The sequence below is a fragment of the Mirounga leonina genome, unplaced genomic scaffold, assembly GCF_011800145.1.
Source record: "Mirounga leonina isolate KUSES-001 unplaced genomic scaffold, KU_Mleo_1.0 Mir_101664, whole genome shotgun sequence".
Classification (NCBI taxonomy): domain Eukaryota; kingdom Metazoa; phylum Chordata; class Mammalia; order Carnivora; family Phocidae; genus Mirounga; species Mirounga leonina.
Genome location: NW_023270175.1, coordinates 2,841,749 through 2,859,427, shown reverse-complemented (window position 1 = coordinate 2,859,427; position 17,679 = coordinate 2,841,749). Strand labels below are relative to the sequence as shown.

The following is a 17,679-nucleotide window of genomic DNA, read 5'->3' as shown; positions in this document are numbered from 1 at the left end:
CTCTTGCTCTCTCTCTCTCTGACAAATAAACAAACAAAATCTTAAAAAAAAAAAAAAAAAAAAAAAGACCCCTGCTTGCATGGAGGGATATGTGACCTGCTGGGTGGTGAGAAGCATTTTGAAGAAAGTGTGATGCCGGAGGATAGAGAGGCAAAGAGGACACAGGGACCTGTTCCGAAGGGTCTGGAAGGCCTTCTCCGAGGAGAGGCATTTGAGCAGACACCTGGATGGACTAAGGACGTGAGCCATGAGGCTACCACAAGGAAGACCAGCCCAGACAGAAGAAACGACCAATAGGAGGACTCGAAAGAGGAGGGTGTCTGCGCATACGGTAGAATAAAACAAAAACAAAAAAGAACTGTGTGGGCTAAAGTTACGTGCAGCTGAAACGATTTATGTACACTTCAAGAACTCTACAACAAAATTGATATTGTAAGGTTCTGGTACCCTTAATTAATCAGCCGCTCCCCTCTCCCCTGTCCCTCCCTCTCTCCTTCCTCCCCCCCTTCTCGTTTCAGTGAAATTGGAGCGATTTGAAATTCCAATCAAGGTTCGCTTAAGTCCAGAGCCATGGACTCCTGAAACCGGTTTGGTCACTGATGCTTTCAAACTGAAGAGGAAGGAGCTGAAGAACCATTACCTCAAAGACATTGAGCGAATGTATGGGGGCAAATAGGATGCAGGAGGCAGCCTGGGGGGTTTTCAGTTCTAGAGTTTTAAGCCTTGTTGAGCTGTTAGAATGTAAGGGATCTATCATTCTAAAGACACGGCAATTAAAAAAAAAACAAAAAACCAAAAGTGATTAAAATCGTCGTCGAGTCTACTTTAACTTAGTTTTGCCTAGTTCTCGTGCCGCTGAAATTGAAAAGTTGTTTCCCTTTAGCTGTGTTATTCATTTTAGAGCAAAAATTCCATTTTTAAAAAGTAGCCTAGGATACGCTTGTTTTCTTAAAGGAAAATATTTAATGTGGAAGAAAATAAATTGGAGTTGGAGTAGAATGTAGTTTGCGACAGTTTGCATCTTCTAATGTCTATTGTCTTCCTAGTTCAGAAGAAGCTTAAAATATCAAGCATGACAAAAAAGATATGTATTAACATCACTCAAAGCAGAAGTTATGCAGGGCTTTAAAATTCTCTTCCAACCATTTATCTGGAAGGCAAAATTCAATCGTAATGTAATAGAGCCAAATAGCAGTACCTTGGAAACCATTTTAGGATTCATAATTGTCGGCATAGGATAGACATAGAATCACTGTAATACTGTGAATAATTACAGTGCCCGAAGTCTGAATACAACAACATTAAACACACCAAAAATATTTAGTAATATATTTTTAAAGGGAAATTGAACTGCAAGCACCGAAACTTGGAAGTCTTAAAATCAGTAACTAATTATTTGAATGATTAAGGGTAAAGTACATTTTAAAGACTGCCAAAAATTGTCTGTCTGTTCAAAAGAAAAGGCTGAGACCAAGAGTAAGACGATAGAAAGTGAATCCAATTTTAACAGGAAGTATTTTCTCTGTTTGAAAAGGTGGACAGCATCCTAAGTGTTTAGAATTCTGACCCTTGCATAGCACCGAGCCTGGGAAAGGATTTCAATTCTGAATTTACCTTTGATAACAGGGATTGATTTTAAAATGTCCTCGTATTAAATTACACTTGGAACTGAAGGTCTGTTTGCTGTTGCTGATTTGATTCTTGATCTGTAGTTTATTTCAGAAAGCCTTTCATTTAGCTTTAATTTGAGCAAAGCGGGTTATGACTGACTTCCCCAATATCTCGTTTGAATCTGAGTGATGACCAAACTTGGATGAGTTTGGGGAATTGAAGGGGAAAGAACACACTGTTAACACTATTTTCCTAATTGTGGGAAGAGTTTAGAAACTGGAAATGCTCGATTTGGGTGAAGGGAAGACAGTAAGGGACTGATATACTTGTGCAGTAATTTGGCATGTGGGCTTCTTTTTGAATCTTTCATTAAAATCTGGGATTCTATATCTGACAGGTTTTCACACTTGAACCATAGTTACTGTAAAAAGCAAAAATTCTTAATACTGTTATTCTTTGCACTTTTTTCTTAATCATTTTATATATATATATACACATATATATATGTTGCTTACATTGCTTTGTACAGATGTGGGCCACCACTGCAACAAAATACATTCTTTTTGCTCTAAGATATTTATAATGAAAATATTTAAATGTTATGTATATGGTGGTAAAAAGGAAAAAAATAATCCGGTGTTGTTATAAGCAAGAATGAAGGTTTTTGTAAAGATTTCTGTTCAGTGTTCTGCAATGTCAAATTCGAGGCAGGTTCTCTCTGAAGTTATGTGTATGTGAGTATTCTCATTCTTCCCAACTTGCCTTTGAAGAGTGAAAAACCACTGTCATCGAGTAGACTACTATTCAGCTTCTACTGTTCTGGCCCACTGTTGATCCTTCAAGGACGATTTCCTTAGATTTTTTTCAATATGTGAATTGTTTTCCCATTTGGAATGGTGATTTTAAATATGTGAATGCATGCATACTCCAATGTTTGCATGCCCACCCGTTCCCATCTCCTGAAAGCTAGAACACTGCCAACTAATCTGTTGTATAAGTCCTTTAGAAACATGGAATTAACAAAGTTGGGTGCTGCTAATTCTTTGCGAAAATCCAAATATTGTTAAGGGACCAGGGAGATGCCACTACCCCCTGATTTTTCATTGGAAAAAAAAAAGTACACGGTTATGTAAACCGATCTTTCCATATTCATAGTGACTTTTTAAGTATTTGAGCCTAAAGATTTTAATCCTACATTTTTATACCTGTTTAAATTGTTCACTGTTGTTATGACATGTCAGCCATCAAATGAAGTTGTGCTTAAAAAATTTACTACAATTCTGTACATTTCTAAGTCAAACACTTGTGACTTTTGCTTTACTGACATGAAAGTATCTTGCCTCCTTGATACTTGCATTGCTTTTTTTTTTTTTTCCCCCTAGAGCAGAGGTATAATTGTATAGCTTTTCAGAGCTGAGATACAGGTGAATGATTCAAAGAGTCAGAAGTTACGGAGTGTAATGTTTCTTTTGGGCATAAAGACTGATTAATAATAATCCTTGCCTATGTTTTCCTGATAGCACATGACAAATGTCTCTGAGGTGACAAGATGAGAACAGGTTAATGATTTTGTGTTATTTGGAACTCCAGAGGAATATTTTAATTTTCAAATGTAGTTACAAATTAGAATGTATTCATATTTTGTACTATCTGTTAAAATGCATGATCGTGGGATTGTTACTTCAATTTTTGTGTTTATTCCTAATGAAAAGCTTGGTTTGTTCTTGTTTTTAAGTTTGCACTCAAATCTTAAGAAATAAATCCACCCATGTTATCAAGCTGAATTTTTGCCTAATTGATGCGCCAACATAAAACCTGCAGGTTTGAAGACTATTAGCCAGACTTTATTTCTTTATTCATTTTAAATTAGGTGATTTTTAAAGTTTAGTTATTTAAGTAAGCGCTACACCCAACAAATGGGGCTCAAACTCACAACCTGTGATCAAGAGTTGCACGCTCCTCCAATGGAGCCAGCCAGTCACCCCTAAGTAGCCAGAATTTTATTTATTTATTTATTGAAGATTTTATTTATTTGAGAGAGCGCGTGTGAGAGCACGAGCCAGGGGGAGCAGGAGGGGAAGAGGGAGAAGCAGACTCCCCGCTGAGCAGGGATGCTGGGCTCAATCCCAGGACCCTGGGCACATGACCTGAGTCCAAAGGCAGATGTTTGACTGAGCCACCCAGGCGCCCCTTAGCCAGACTTTTAAACACATATTTTAAAAGTACTCATCTGTAGGTTTAATGGGATTGCACTAAGCAGTTAACCTGGCCTATATACATCCCATCCGTTAGTTTGGAGCATTTGAGCCCGAAGCTGTTAAGTTGATAACAGTTAATAGAGTAGAACTCCTTTGCGACACTTATACTGTGGAATAAAACACAGTCCTGTTGTGTGGATCATTAGGAGGTGCTACTAAATGGAAACTGTCACCTTTAGGCTACCGAAAATTCAGGGAGAAGTCCATTTATCTGAGTTCTGTATGGGTGTATATTAAATAGTAATTAATAGGTGTATATTAAATAGTAATTAATAGGTGTATATTAAAAACCGGACTGCCTCAGTCTATTTTCTGGCTCTGCCCCTCACTCGCTGTACGACTGTGAGCAAGTTCATGAACACCCGTCCACTGCATTTTTCCATCTGAACGAATGGGGTTGATTGATCTTAGGATCGACCCCACCGGATGGTCACGAGGATTAAAACGCATTAGTCCATGTAAAGTGTTTGGGTCAGGGTAAGCCTGTGTTAGCCGACGACATCATTAGTGGAGCCAGACGATCGTCATCAGCGAAGTGGTTTCAGGTATTGCTTAGCATACTGAGGGCTTTGAGGCTTTAAGGCTTGCTGGTCCCTGAAGACTGTGGAGGGTTCTGGGTATAGAGGTGAGGAGGCCTGGCTCACTCTATCACTAGCTTTGTAACCCTGGACAAATCTCATGATACCCTCCTAGCCTCAGTTTCTTCTTCCTATATTAAAGAAAGAAAGAAAAAGACTGAACTTCAAAGAAGATACCCTTTGAAAAAGGGCAAGGCGAACAACAGAATAGGGAGTGCGCTGTAATGTTGCCTGCAGGGTTGAGCACATCTAGCTTTCCATTGTGACTGCACCGTCCGAAGGTGGTTTGTTAATGCCGCCCTAGGTCCCGAAGTTTCCTAGAAGGATATGAGGCTGTGGATGATGCCATCACAAGAAGTGACGATTCTCCTGGCTATAAGGAGTCTGCCACTCTCTTGTTCTCTCTCTTTAAAAAAAATCAGGGTTTTGCCCACATAATTTAAAGAAGTGCTTTCAATTTTTTTTTTTTTTTTTTTTTTACTGTGACTCAGGATGCTGTGCCCATACACTGACGTGGATGGGACACAGTATTCTGTGACCCTGTTTATGTGAAAAAAAACCCACTCTGAGATGCTCACCGGCTTTCTATATCTAGTTCATTTATTGAAATGCTGGTTGTGACCCTCCCAATTGATTTCACGGCCCCGCAAATGAGTGCCATCCAACAGAGCTTTCTGTGAATTTGGAAATGTCCTGGATGTCTCCTTACCCTTCCAGTAGCCACTAGCCAACATGTGGCTGTTGAGAATTTGAAGGATGGTTAGTGTGACTGAAAAACTGAATCTTTAATTTCATCCTCCTGTTAGCACGCCTCCAGGGAATTTGCAAGCCACAGTTTGGAAAAAACAGGTTGTTCTTTTAAAGCGTTTATTCATTTATCTGAGAGAGAGAGCACGAGCAGGAGAGGGGCAGAGGGAGAAGGAGAAGCAGACTGCCCACTAAGTAGAGAGCCCAACGTGGGGCTCGATCCCAGGACCCTGAGATCGTGACCTGAGCCGAAGGCAGATGCTTAACCAATTGAGCTACCCAGGTGCCCCGCTTAGTTTTCTATGTATGTATTTAACCCCAGACCCTCCACCAGTACTCCATACCTCCTTTCAAGATTTGCAGATAGTAAGAATTCAAACAATTCTTCATCTCTGCAAGAAATATCTCCTAGAGCCTTCTGATCAATCTCAAGCTAGATCATTCACCTTCCTTAACCATAGGATTATCCCTCCATTATGTTAGACTCTAACTTCACTCTCATCCTGAGAATCCCTTTCCCCTTTATCCTGTGTTGCACTTCCTGTTTCCTGTATCCCATGTCTCTTTCCTACTTGGATCATTCCCTCTTACTGATGGAATGCATCCTACCACAGCTTACTGAGAAGGGATATATGGGAGGCACATGTGAGACCTTTAATTGATCATTTGCTTGGGTGTAGAATTCTAGATGGAAAATTTCCCCTCCATGCTGAAAGCATTATTCCACTGACATGATTAAGCTTCCAGTGTTAGCTTGGGCAGTTCAAAGCCATTCTGATTTCTCCCGTCCCTTCTATAAGACTTGATTTTCCTCTCCGAAGCTCATAAGGATCTCTCTTTTCTCTGAAATCTCACGACGATATGCTTTGGGGTGGGTATGTTTTCATCCATTGTGCTAGGCCATTTTGACCCAGAAACCCATGTTCATCTGTTCTGGGAAATTTTCTTGAATTATTTAATTGATTTCTTTCTGTCTTCTTTGTTCTCTCTCTCTCTCACTTCCATTATCCAAATGATGAATCACTTGGGCTGATCCTTTAATATTCTTTTTGTTCCCATTTTTCATCTTTTAAAAAATTCTATCTTCTGGGAGATTTCCTCTACTGGCTATTTCAACTCCTGAATTTTTTATTTCTGCCATCATGTTTACAATTTCGAAGAGCTGGGTTTTTTTGTTTGTTTGTTTGTTTTCTATATGTTCCTTTTTTGAAGCTTTCTGTTGTTGAGCAGTAGTTTGTAAGTTTTTCTTTTTAAGCTTTCTTTCCTCTGCAAAGCCAATTTCCTCAATTTGCTTTTTTTTTTTTTTTTTTTTTCCCCCTGCTTGCTTTTGTCTCCATTCTTTAAAGGTTTGGTAATCCTTGCCTGCTCATTTAAGAAGAAAGTACTAGAAAGCTGAGTGGAAGGTCCAAGAGTGTGGTCGGAGCTTACTTAAAGAGTTTTGCAATAAGGTGATTTTGGCTGGGCCATTTGGCAAACCCCACAGCCGTGTCTGTGGAGTTTCCTTCTAGGGCCAGTCTTACTCCGAGAAGTCTCTGCCAATTTCTTGTATGGAGTGTTCTGGGGGAACACGTACAAGAGGGTGGGGGTGGGGGTGGTCGTTTCTACATTCATCACGCATACAGTTGCTTCATTACCCTGTTTTCTACACAGTACCCCTGTGCTGTGCCCAGTGTCCCCTGTTCTTTCTGCTTCAGTGTTCTGCTGTGGTGACATGAGGGGCAGTCATCACCCCAGCAGGTATGGGTGAGCCAAGTGGTTAATGGATCCATAGTGGTGGTGGGGGGGTTCCTAAAAACTGCCTCAGGGGCACCTGGGAGGCTCAGTCAGTGAAGCGTCTGCCTTCGGCTCAGGTCATGATCCCGGGGTCCTGGGATCGAGCCCCGCATCAGGCTCCCTGCTCAGCGGGGAGAGTCAGCTTCTCCCTCTCCTTCTGCCCCTCCCCCCCACCCCGGCTCATGTTCTCTCTCACTCTCTCTCTCATATAAATAAATAAATACAATCTTTAAAAAAAAATTCGCAAGGAGGACACAGACGGTTAGTCCATAACAACAGCTTTCAACCAGTCCTGATTTGGGCTCCAGCCTCTTTACCTCCCCTTTTTTATTAAAAGATTTATTTATTTTAGGTGGGGGAGGGGCAGCGGGAGAGAGAAGTTTGTTGTTGTTTTTTTTTAAAGATTTTATTTATTTATTTGACAGAGAGAGAGAACAAGTGGGGGAAGAGGCAGAGGGAGGAGCAGACTCTCCACTAAGAGAGCCCGATGCAGGACTCGATCCCAGGACTCTGGGATCATGACCTGAGCCGAAGGCAGACGCTTAACCAACTGAGCCACCCAGGTGCCCCTGTCCTATATCTTTTTCTTAGGAGCATCCTGAGTAGGGTCAAGCATGCCTGGCATGGGCAGGTAAGATGGGTAGTATAGTGAAGAGGTTGAAGGATGGGTATATTTGGGTACGTTGGGGGTGAAAAAGATGAACCAATTAGGTTCATCATATTCTGTCCAGAATGTGCTATAATCCTCAGAAGGATCAGTCTTTGGAACAAGTATGTTTAGGTAAGGGTGCAGGAGAGCCCGAGACTCAGGTAATGGGGAGCATCTTTGTGGGCCCGACTGGAAACGAGCAGGCCTGGGTGGCTGTGAAGCAAGGGGACAAGACCACTCCAGTGAACTTAAAACACTCAAACGCAGATGAGTGTATTTCAATGTTGGCCCCCCCTAGTTTCAGCTGGGCTTAGTTTGTGAGAGACATGGCATCTTCACGTACCTACAGTTCATCTCTTATTCACTTCCCGCTATTACCACCCTAGATCAGACCCTCAGTCCTTTTCCCCTAGAACTACACACCGCGACCTCCTAACCAGTTTCTTGGCAAGTCTGCTCCTTCCATCACTGCCGGTCTACTCCTTCTCATATATAAACCTGCCAAACTGGGATGCCTGGGTGGCTCAGTCGGTTAAGCGTCTACCTTTGGCTCAGGTCGTGATCCCAGGGTCCTGGGATCGAGCTCCGCATCGGGCTCCCTGCTCAGCGGGGTGTCTGCTTCTCCCTCTTCCTCTGCTGTTCTCCCTGCTTGTGCTCTCTCCCTGATAAATAAATAAAATCTAAAAAAAAAAAAAAAAAAAAAAAAAAAACCCCGCCAAACTTACCTTGCTAAAATACCACCTTGCTGATGCTATTCTTCCTCAAATCACAAATGTCAGCTTGGTATTCAAGTCCCTGGATCCAAAAGATCTCTCTTTACCTGTCTTACCTTATTTCTCCAGCAGGACTCTTCCCTTCTCTTTCACTTCCATGTTCCCTAGTATGGCAAGCTCATCCCTTCAAGTGGCTCTTCACCCTGGCTGCACTTCAAGAATCACGTGGGAAGATGAACACTAATGACAACAAAAACCCAAACAAACAAAAAGCACCTCTTTTTATTTATTTTTATTTTTAATTTTTAAAAAGATTTTATTTATTTATTTGAGGGAGAGAGAGATTGAAAGTGAGCATGAGCAGGGTGAGGGGCAGAGGGAGAAGCAGGCTCCCTGTCCAGCAGGGAGCCCGATGTGAGGTTCGATCCTGGGACTATGGGATCATGACCTGAGCAGAAGGCAGATGCTTAACTGACCGAGCCACCCAGGCCCTACAAAAGCACCTCTTTTTAGGACTAAACCTCAAAGTAATTCACAGAGGAGAGGATGGTCTTCCTAGGTTACCAAGGAAGGAGACTCCTGGTTACCTATTGGCTCCCATAACCCTCTCTTATTTGTACGAGGTTGATTTTTCTTTTGCTTTGGCCGACTATTTCCTTTGACGCTTGAAAGCCTGAGAGGTTCTGAGAGAATGATGTCTAAAACCAGGATGTTTCTCGGGAGGCATTTCTAAGGGTATCAAGAATCAGAAATAGGCTCTAGTGGTGGGGCCACTTGGAAGTGCTAAACATCAACTTTACCTAATTTATATTTTTGCCTTGGGGCTGTAAGAAATCAGTCAAGCAAAAAAGGTCAAGAGACTCCCGTATCTTGTATCTCCCCAGAGTGACTTTTGCAGCAGAAATCTGAAAACAAGTCTTTCAAAGTCAGATATTTCTTCTTGTGCCTGGCTCTTGGCCAGCCCACGGAGTTATAGGAAGCTCAGGATCGGATATACACACATATACATATACATGTACATATACACACATTCCTATTACGGACATGTCCAAATATATTTTCCTCTTCATGGCCAACAGCCCTACCTTAGTTGTAACTTCCACATTCCTTAGGGCACTCCAACGCCCACATTCAATTTGGGATGGTGAACTGCACATATCCTCACAGGAGAGTAGTAACGAGTAGTAACTTAGCTCCCCAAGAGTGGGTGAGGGACAGGGCCAGAGAAGGAGGTCCAGGGAAGTCTTTCTGCCCAGTGACTGTTGGAAGTGTGAACGACTTGAGATGAGTCAAAGCTCTGTTCAGTTTGATCCTCAGCCTTCCTCGGGTCACATCGTTTCTAATCCAGATCTGCATTTCATTAGCCATCAGGAATCCTGATGGCGAGAGCATTAACCTCCCTCAGGGGGTCCGAGTGAAGGAGAAAGGACATGGGGTCTCCTGTTTCATTTCAGCAAGAGCCTTTGCTTTCTCTGCAAGAGGTCCCTTGGGCTCTCTTTGCTTGTGAATTCTTCCCCTGTGCTTATGATATAAACAAGAGCTCTCTCGACCCTATCTCCCAGGGTTGTGGGATATCTTGGTTGGCCTTTGGTTTTGCTCAGAGAAGAAAAACTCCAAACTGGCCTGGAGCTGTGGGGATTCAGCATCCTGTCTCCAGGAGGAAGGCTATAGGACTTTATCCTCTGACAACTTTGTAACTTTGTCTCTGTAAAGTTTTTAAAGGTGGGTTGGGCGCTGGACTCTTCTTAGAGAGTAAAGCCATTTCTGTTTTCAGGCCCTCTTCAGTGCCAGTGAAATTTGTCTTAAAACATGACACTTAAGAAGTACTCCAGAGGGGCGCCTGGGTGGCTCAGGCATTAAGCATCTGCCTTCGGCTCAGGTCATGATCCCGGGGTCCTGGGATCGAGCCCCGCATCGGGCTCCCTGCTCAGCGGGGGGCCTGCTTCTCCCTCTGCCCCTCACCGCGCTCGTGTTTTCTCTCTCTCACTCTCTCGTTCTCTCTCAAATAAATAAATGAAATCTTAAAAAAAAATCTGGGAAGTACTCCTGAGCTCTCTCCTGTTTGTATGACTAGGTGCTCTAGGGGAAACAAAAGGTCTTACGTTGTCAGCACTCAATATCAGACTATGGGGCTGCATTAGAAGCTGAACTGTGAGCCGAAGACTCTAAGTACGTAGGAATTTGGAGAAGGCAGAGATCCCTTTAGGCTTCAGTCGTCTGGGAAGTCTTCCTCGGAGCCCCCAGTCTGAGCCTAATGCTGAAGAGGCACGAGTGACTCCTACCAGCTTCTAGTTAATAACGAAGAGTTTGTATTCATCTGTAGCAGAATCCCTTCTGTGCCCATCGGCCTGCAAGGACAAAGTGGGGTGAGAGCGACAGCGATCTCATACCTTGAGATCCTAGACCAGAGATCACCCCAAGATTCCACGTGTGCTGAGATATTAATACCCTCTGCCCTTGGGGAGGCCAGGGCTCCCTGGCAGGTTGCTCTCTTACTCATTCATCCCAAGGCATCACAGATGTTATCTGTGTGCGTGATGTGGTGAAAACTATTGGAAATACGCTTCTAGACATATCCCCCATCTTGGAAAGCATTGGTAACACGTGGCCACGATGCTTTGTCGTCACTGAGCTTATAGTCCCAGGCAGACTGTCGGGTCTGGGAAGGTAGACAGTGTCTGTCTCATTCACTGCTCTATCCCCAGGGCCTGTCTCTGTCCTGGCATGCAGTGCGTTCTCAGAAAAAATTTTTCAAGCAAGTCAGCTCCACGATGAGATATCGCCATCACACCTGTCTGAATGGCTAGTATCAAAAGTGTTGGCGAGGATATGGAGAGAAGGGGACTCTTGTACACCGCTATAAATGGGTACAGCCACCGTGGCAAACAGTATGGAGTTTCCTCAAAAAGGTAAAAAATAGAGCTACCATATGATCCAGCAATTCCCCTTCTGGGTATTTATCTGAAGGAAATAAGACACTAACTCAAAAAGAGATCTGCACCCCCGTGTTCATTGCAGCATTATTTACGATAGCCAAGATATAGAAACAACCTAAGCATCCATCAATGGATGAATGAATAAAGAAAATACAGGAAGTACACACACAGAGAGGAATATTATTCAGCTATAAAAAGAAGGAAATGTTGCCATCTGTGAAAATATGGATGAATCTTGAGGGCACTGTGTTAAGGGAAATGTCCAGAGAGAGAAAGACAAATATCGTATGATTTCACCTATATGTAGAATCTAAAAAAAAAAAAAAGCTCATAGATTCAAAGAACAGATTGGTGGTTCCTGGAGAGGGCTGGGTGGTGGCTGAAATGGGTAAAGGCGGTCGAAGCATACAAACTTCCAGCTATAAACTAAATAAGTCATGGGGATGTCACGTCCAGCATGGTGGCTATAGTTAATAGTACTGCAATGCATATTCGAAAGTTGCTAAGGGTGTAGATCTCAAGAGTTCTCGTCCCAAGGAAAAAAAAATCTGTAACTGCGTATGGTGATGTGTGTTCACTAGACCTAGTGTGATCATTTCACAATATATACAAATACTGAATCATTACGTTGTATACCTGAAACTAATATGTCAATTATGTCTCAATTAAAAAAAAAAGATTTCATGAATAGATAAATGAACGAGAGAGTCTAGACCTTGGAGGATGAGTAACATTTGGATAACACGGAAGGGTTAAAAGTTTGCAGGGAAGAAAAATGCAAATAGAGTCCTATACGGTCACGGTGTGTGCCAGGCGCAATTTGGAAAAATCAGCTGAGGGGTCGCGACTGTTGGTGTTAGGAGGCAGTGGGAAGTTAGCAAGCCCATCACGGCTATTCAGCATAATGCTGGATGAATAAAGAGCCACTCGAGCATTATGGCCCCAAAACAAAGCCAAAAATTAAAACAAACACATGGTAGTTGACACAACTGGTCTTGATTTTTCTATTAGCATCTAATTTTATGTCAAGCTATGCCTACTCACTGTGGGAACCAATTTCTCATTTGGTCTGGGTCTCGAGTCCAGTGATTCCTAAACTAAATGTTCCCAGATCATCTTCCAGCTCTGAGGCCCTCCCTGAAATCCCTGGCACACACCACCCGCCCCCCACCTCCAGCCCCGAAGCAAAGGCTGCTCTGCCATCCCTCATGACGCAGGGGCGAGGGGAGGTGAACCCTGTTGCTTCGCTTACCCGTATGTTGCGGGCATGGCTTTGCACACGTAGAAAGGGTCCGAGTGGCTATTTCCTACTCAAAACATCCCAAGTGTCATATCCTCAGGGACGTTTGCCGGGAGCACTTTTATTAGTATTTCCATTTTACAGCAGAGGCAACGAACGAGCACAGAGAGGTTGAGTGATGGCTCCTGGTAACACAGCCAGTAGGTGGCCAAGCCAGAATTAAAATGCAGATTTGTCTGAGGTTGGAGCGGCTGCTCTCGACTACCATACTCTATTCTTTACCTTCTATAAGGTCTTTACCACACCGCGTTGCAATGGTCTAGGTAGCCCTTGACCCCTGGAAAGTGAGCTCTGGCGTAGAAGGAGGGTCTCCTCTGGATCCCCCGCGCCTAACCTGCTAACGCAGCACCAGGCCCAGAAACCGGCATCAAACGCTCCGGGTGAAAAACATTCTGAAACCAAGCGCAAAGAAAACCCCAGGCTTCCACCAGATGGCGCTGTGGGAGTCCAAGAGAAAAGTGCCCCGGGGAGACTTCCTTTCCCGCAGAATACCCCAAGTATCCACGTTGTTTTCTTTCCCTTTCCAGAGAAAACTGAGTGGGTGGGAGAAACATTTTTGAGATAATGTCGAGGCATGTATTGACACAAATTTGACAATTGACTTTATGACCTTGTGTTTTGGCCCCCAAAGGGGGGTTGCTCTTCCGCCACCCTTTTAGATTCATGCACTGCTTTGAAAGACCTCAAAGTGGTTTGCAGACTCTTGTCGCCATTAAAAAGCTAGAAATAAAATCTGACTTGCGCAAAGCATTGAAGGGGGCTGCGCAGTGGAGTGGAAAGGACTCTGGGCTGGATTCCGATGGCTCTGTATGAACCGGTGGGGGACTTCAGGCAAGTCCCCTCTGCCTGGACCTCCGTGTCCTCCGCTGCAAAATAAGGGGGTGGGATGAGTCTTCCAACACAGAAGGTGTTTTTCCCCTTCGCCTCTGTACGAAGGACGTTATACAGCCGCATTAGAGCATGACCGTAATGAAGATTACCGACCCGGGTGCAAATTTCAGCCTGGCCACCTGCATGCTATGTGGCTTTGGGCAAGTTACGTAACCTCTCTGGGCCTCAGTTTCTTTGTCTGTCGAACGGGAATGGAACTGTACCTACCTCACAGGGTTCTTGTAAGGACTGAGTGAGATAATGCCTGTAAAGTTCTTATCCCAGTGCTTGGTACACAATAAGCTTTCAGCGAAAGCTGTCCTCACGCACAACTGAGTCTCACATTTTAGCAACTTTATCTACAGCTTGGCTGTACATTTAGTACTCAGCAAAACAGTGGGAAGCCTTTAAGTAATAAACCACAAATAGGCCAGACCCTTTCAGAAGTATAAGGGTAAATGCATTTCACGGGTACAAGGCAAGGCTAAAGTAACCACAAACCGTTGGAATCCTCATACATGGTTGGTGGGAGTATGAAAAGATACAACCACTTTGGGAAACAGCTGGGCTGTGTCTTCTAAAACTATCTTCCCTGTGACCCAGCAGTATTTACCTAGGTATTTACCCAAGAAAAAGGAAAACATATATCCACGAAAGGATTTGTATGAAAACATTCATAGCAGCTGTCCTTTTATTTTTTTTTTTTTTAAGATTTCATTCCTAAGCAATCTCCACACCCAGTATGGGTGCTCGAACTCACAACCCCAAGATCAAGAGTCTCATGCTCTATTGACTGAATGGATAAACTGCACTGTGATCACATACAATGGAGTACTCCTCAGCAATCAGAAAGAGCAAGCCACCGATGTATGCAATGACATGGATGATTCTCAAAAACATCAGGCCGAGTAGAAGAAGTCTTATTCAAAAGAATTCATATATATGTTTGCATTTATATGAAGTTCTGTAACAGGCAAAACTAACCAATGATGGGGGGAAAAATCAGAAGAGTGGCTGCCTCTGGGGGTGAAGGGAAGGGAACGTCTGGGAAGGGACAAGAGGAAGCTTTCTTGAGTGGTGAGAAGGTTCTATATCTTAGCGGGTGGCTAAGTTACGTGGTTACATTTGTCAAAACTCAGCAAATGTCCAGTTAATGTTTGTGCAGGTCATCTTATGCGTATTTTACCTCAAAAAGAAAACAGTCATAAGCAAATACTGAATCCAAGATAAGGCTAGGCATGTGGAAAGGGCTTAGGAGTGAAGTGCGCTGATGAATGCAACTTCGAAAAGAAAAAAGACAATGGCTAAACAGACAGAAGGAGAGCTGGCTAGGTGACAGATGGATAAAGCTCATGTGGGAAAACATTAGTGGTGGAATCTAGCTAGGAAGTGACAAGGTTCCCACCGTAAAATTCTTCCAGCTTTGTTGTGCGTTTGAAATTTTGCACGGTGAAGTTTTTCTTGGTGGACAAAAACATAACCACCAAGTTTGGCATCCTGCATGGAGTGAACATTTATTTACCTGACTGAGAGAGAATGAGAGAGCACAAGCAGGGGAAGCGGCAGGCAGAGGGAGAGGGAGAAGCAGGCTCCCCGCTGAGCGGGAGCCCGATGCGGGGCTCGATCCCAGGACCCCAGGATCATAACCCGAGCCGAAGACAGACGCTTAACCGACTGAGCCACCCAGGCACTCGACTTTTTTTTTTTTTTTCGAACGTAAAAAGGCTTCATTGGAGGAAGGCAGATCTCAAACCTAGGTAAATATTTCCTGAGCACCTACGATATGCCAGGCATTGCGCCACGCTAGTCGAGGGATACCAGGAGGAAGAACGTAGCGCCTGCCTTCAAAAGGACTGCAGGGACCATCTGACAAGCCCACATGTCCCTGTTATCCTACCCTGTGGGGATGCTAAGGAGAGTGAAATTTCATCTGGTGGGGAAATGTCTTAATTGTTCTCACCACAAGAAAGAAGTGGTAAGTATGTCATGTGGTTGAGGTGCTAGCTCACGCTATAGCAGGAATCATATTGCTACATATAAATGTATCAAACCCACGCATTGTATACCTGAAGCTGACATAATGTTGTAAGTCAATTGTGTGGCAGTAAAAAAATAATAATTACACAAGGAAAAGTGCCTGGTATTGAAGACATGTGCGTACTTACTGCTGCAAATATGATTGGAAGGCATTTTCAAACCAGAGCAGAGAGTCTTGAAGGTGATAATTTGGCGATCCAATGGGGGCCCATTCAAGAATTTTAAGCCAATGAGTGACATCCTTGGAAAATCGCTGGGAGAAAGGGGGCAGCTGCAGCAGATATCATCGCTTTAGAGGGGTTGGCAGGCAAAGGAGCTTTTCGTGTACCTGTAATGAGCAGAGGGAACAGATGGAAGCGCCCATGGGGAGGAGGGAGGTGCAGAATGACCCAGGGCGCCAGGCGATGAGATCCTCCTCCTTCCCATCTTCTGGGAAAGAGGAAGCTGCTTAGTCTGTGCCCTTCTCTTACTTCTTTGTTCCATGAGATTGTGGCTCTGTGAGGCTAAACTGGTCTGTTCTGATTGGTAGTCTATTCTGAGTGGTCAGTGTCCGAACCCTATTGCTGTTAAATATTTGTGACATCACCCCTACCGGCCTCAGAGGGTTGCTGTAAGGTTAATGAATATAATGTATGGAATCCGCCCAGCACATGTTAAGCATTCAATCCATGAGGCTCAGAGAACCGCATCTGATGCTCCGGTTTGGGGCTTGGATAGAGGGTGACCTCAGCACAAGCCCACCAAGATGCCCCAAAGTCTCTAAAGTAGGCCCCATTCCAACCCACAAACACTGTGACCTTTATCAACCCCCCGCCCACCGCCACCACCAAAGACCACACATATTCCTATGGAACAACTGAGAAGCCCCAGTTGGACCCAGGAAATTTCTCATCTGTTCTCTTCCCCCTTTTGAGAATGGACCTGCCCTGGGGGAGCAGGTGGGGGTAGGGCGGGTTGCCACAAGAGTGAGTTCAGACCACCGGCGATCTTCCTTCTTCAAACAAGGCTTTGGACTCTAGTGCTTTAAAGCGTGGGTCCAGGGTCCGCAGTCTCTCCAAAACAGAGCTCTGGCAGGACTTCACGGCCACTACGCATTTCACCCCAGATCCTTCCGCTCCCTGCTTTTTTGCAGCTCCCCAAGTGGCTGTGAGAGTCATGAAGCCACAGACAGTTCACCAATGTGACTCGTTCACCCACGTGTCTGTAGGACCTAGCACAGCGCCCTGCCCAGCGGAACATGCGATAAATATTTATCGAATGGCTGAACGAATGAATGATTCTTTCTCAGTCTGTACTTGGTGCTTCACGAAGCCTTCTTTCTTCCCCTTCCTCGGAGCCCATTGTGGGTCTGCCAGCCTTCTGGACTCCAACAGTGCTTACCATCTGTGCCCGTCCTTTGGCCATGAGCTAAAACCAACTCCGGTTCAATTCAACCAACTTCCATTTCCTAGAGCCCATGGCGCCTTAATTGTACTTTTAAAACAAACTTGGCATGGAACAGAACCTTTTCCAAGACCTTTTGAAAGTCCAAATACATGCTTATAAATTACTTCCCTTTGTTGACACACTTGATTACCATCCGGGAAATAAGTGAGTTCTAGATGACGATGGATAAACAGATGATTATTTGGCAGGTATGGGGGCAGGTTTGGAGGGGTGGTGGAAGGGTGGGGAGGAATGAGACCCGATCCTTGTCTGATGGATTTGCAGTTTCATTAAGTGTGGTGGGGAAACGGGGTTGGCATCTCAGCCATTCAGGGCTGGCCTGGGACTGGGATTTGAAGGGATGCCCAGCAGCCCCTTGAGTGAAAAGAAAGCCAGAATCCCCCCACACACACCTGTTGTTTTTTGCTGAGGGTTGGGCCTTTTTAAATTTTATGACTAGTCTCCATTCCTGATTCCACCCCCTTCTCCACATCTCCCGCCCCCCATGCCGGTCTTCTGTAAAGGAGTGATGTGCTCTCTCTGTGGCAATTATTTCATTTAATGGAATTAGAATTAGCTTTGTATGTATTCATTGAAATATTATTTTGAATAGCAAAACCCTGCAAATAACCAGAAATCTTACAAGAGCTAACTTAAATATATAATGGTAGATCTATAGTCTAAAATACTGTGCAGACAATAAAATGATTTTTTTTGAAGATTTTATTTATTTATTTGACCAAGACCCGTCGTGGGGCTCGATCTCAGACCCTGGGATCATG

The 17,679-nt window shown here is 44.0% G+C and overlaps 1 protein-coding gene across 3 annotated transcripts in view; it reads left to right on the top strand.

Moving 5' to 3' along the window:
- Positions 1-3,112, top strand: part of ACSL4 (acyl-CoA synthetase long chain family member 4) — an 82,645-nt gene extending 79,533 nt beyond the window's left edge. For all 3 annotated transcript variants that reach the window (XM_035007088.1, XM_035007078.1, XM_035007098.1), the window contains exon 16: positions 519-3,112. In XM_035007088.1, coding sequence (XP_034862979.1) covers positions 519-676 — 158 coding nt within the window. In that variant the 3' untranslated portion in view covers positions 677-3,112. The remainder of the gene's footprint in view (positions 1-518) is intronic.
- The last annotated feature ends 14,567 nt before the right edge of the window (positions 3,113-17,679 follow it).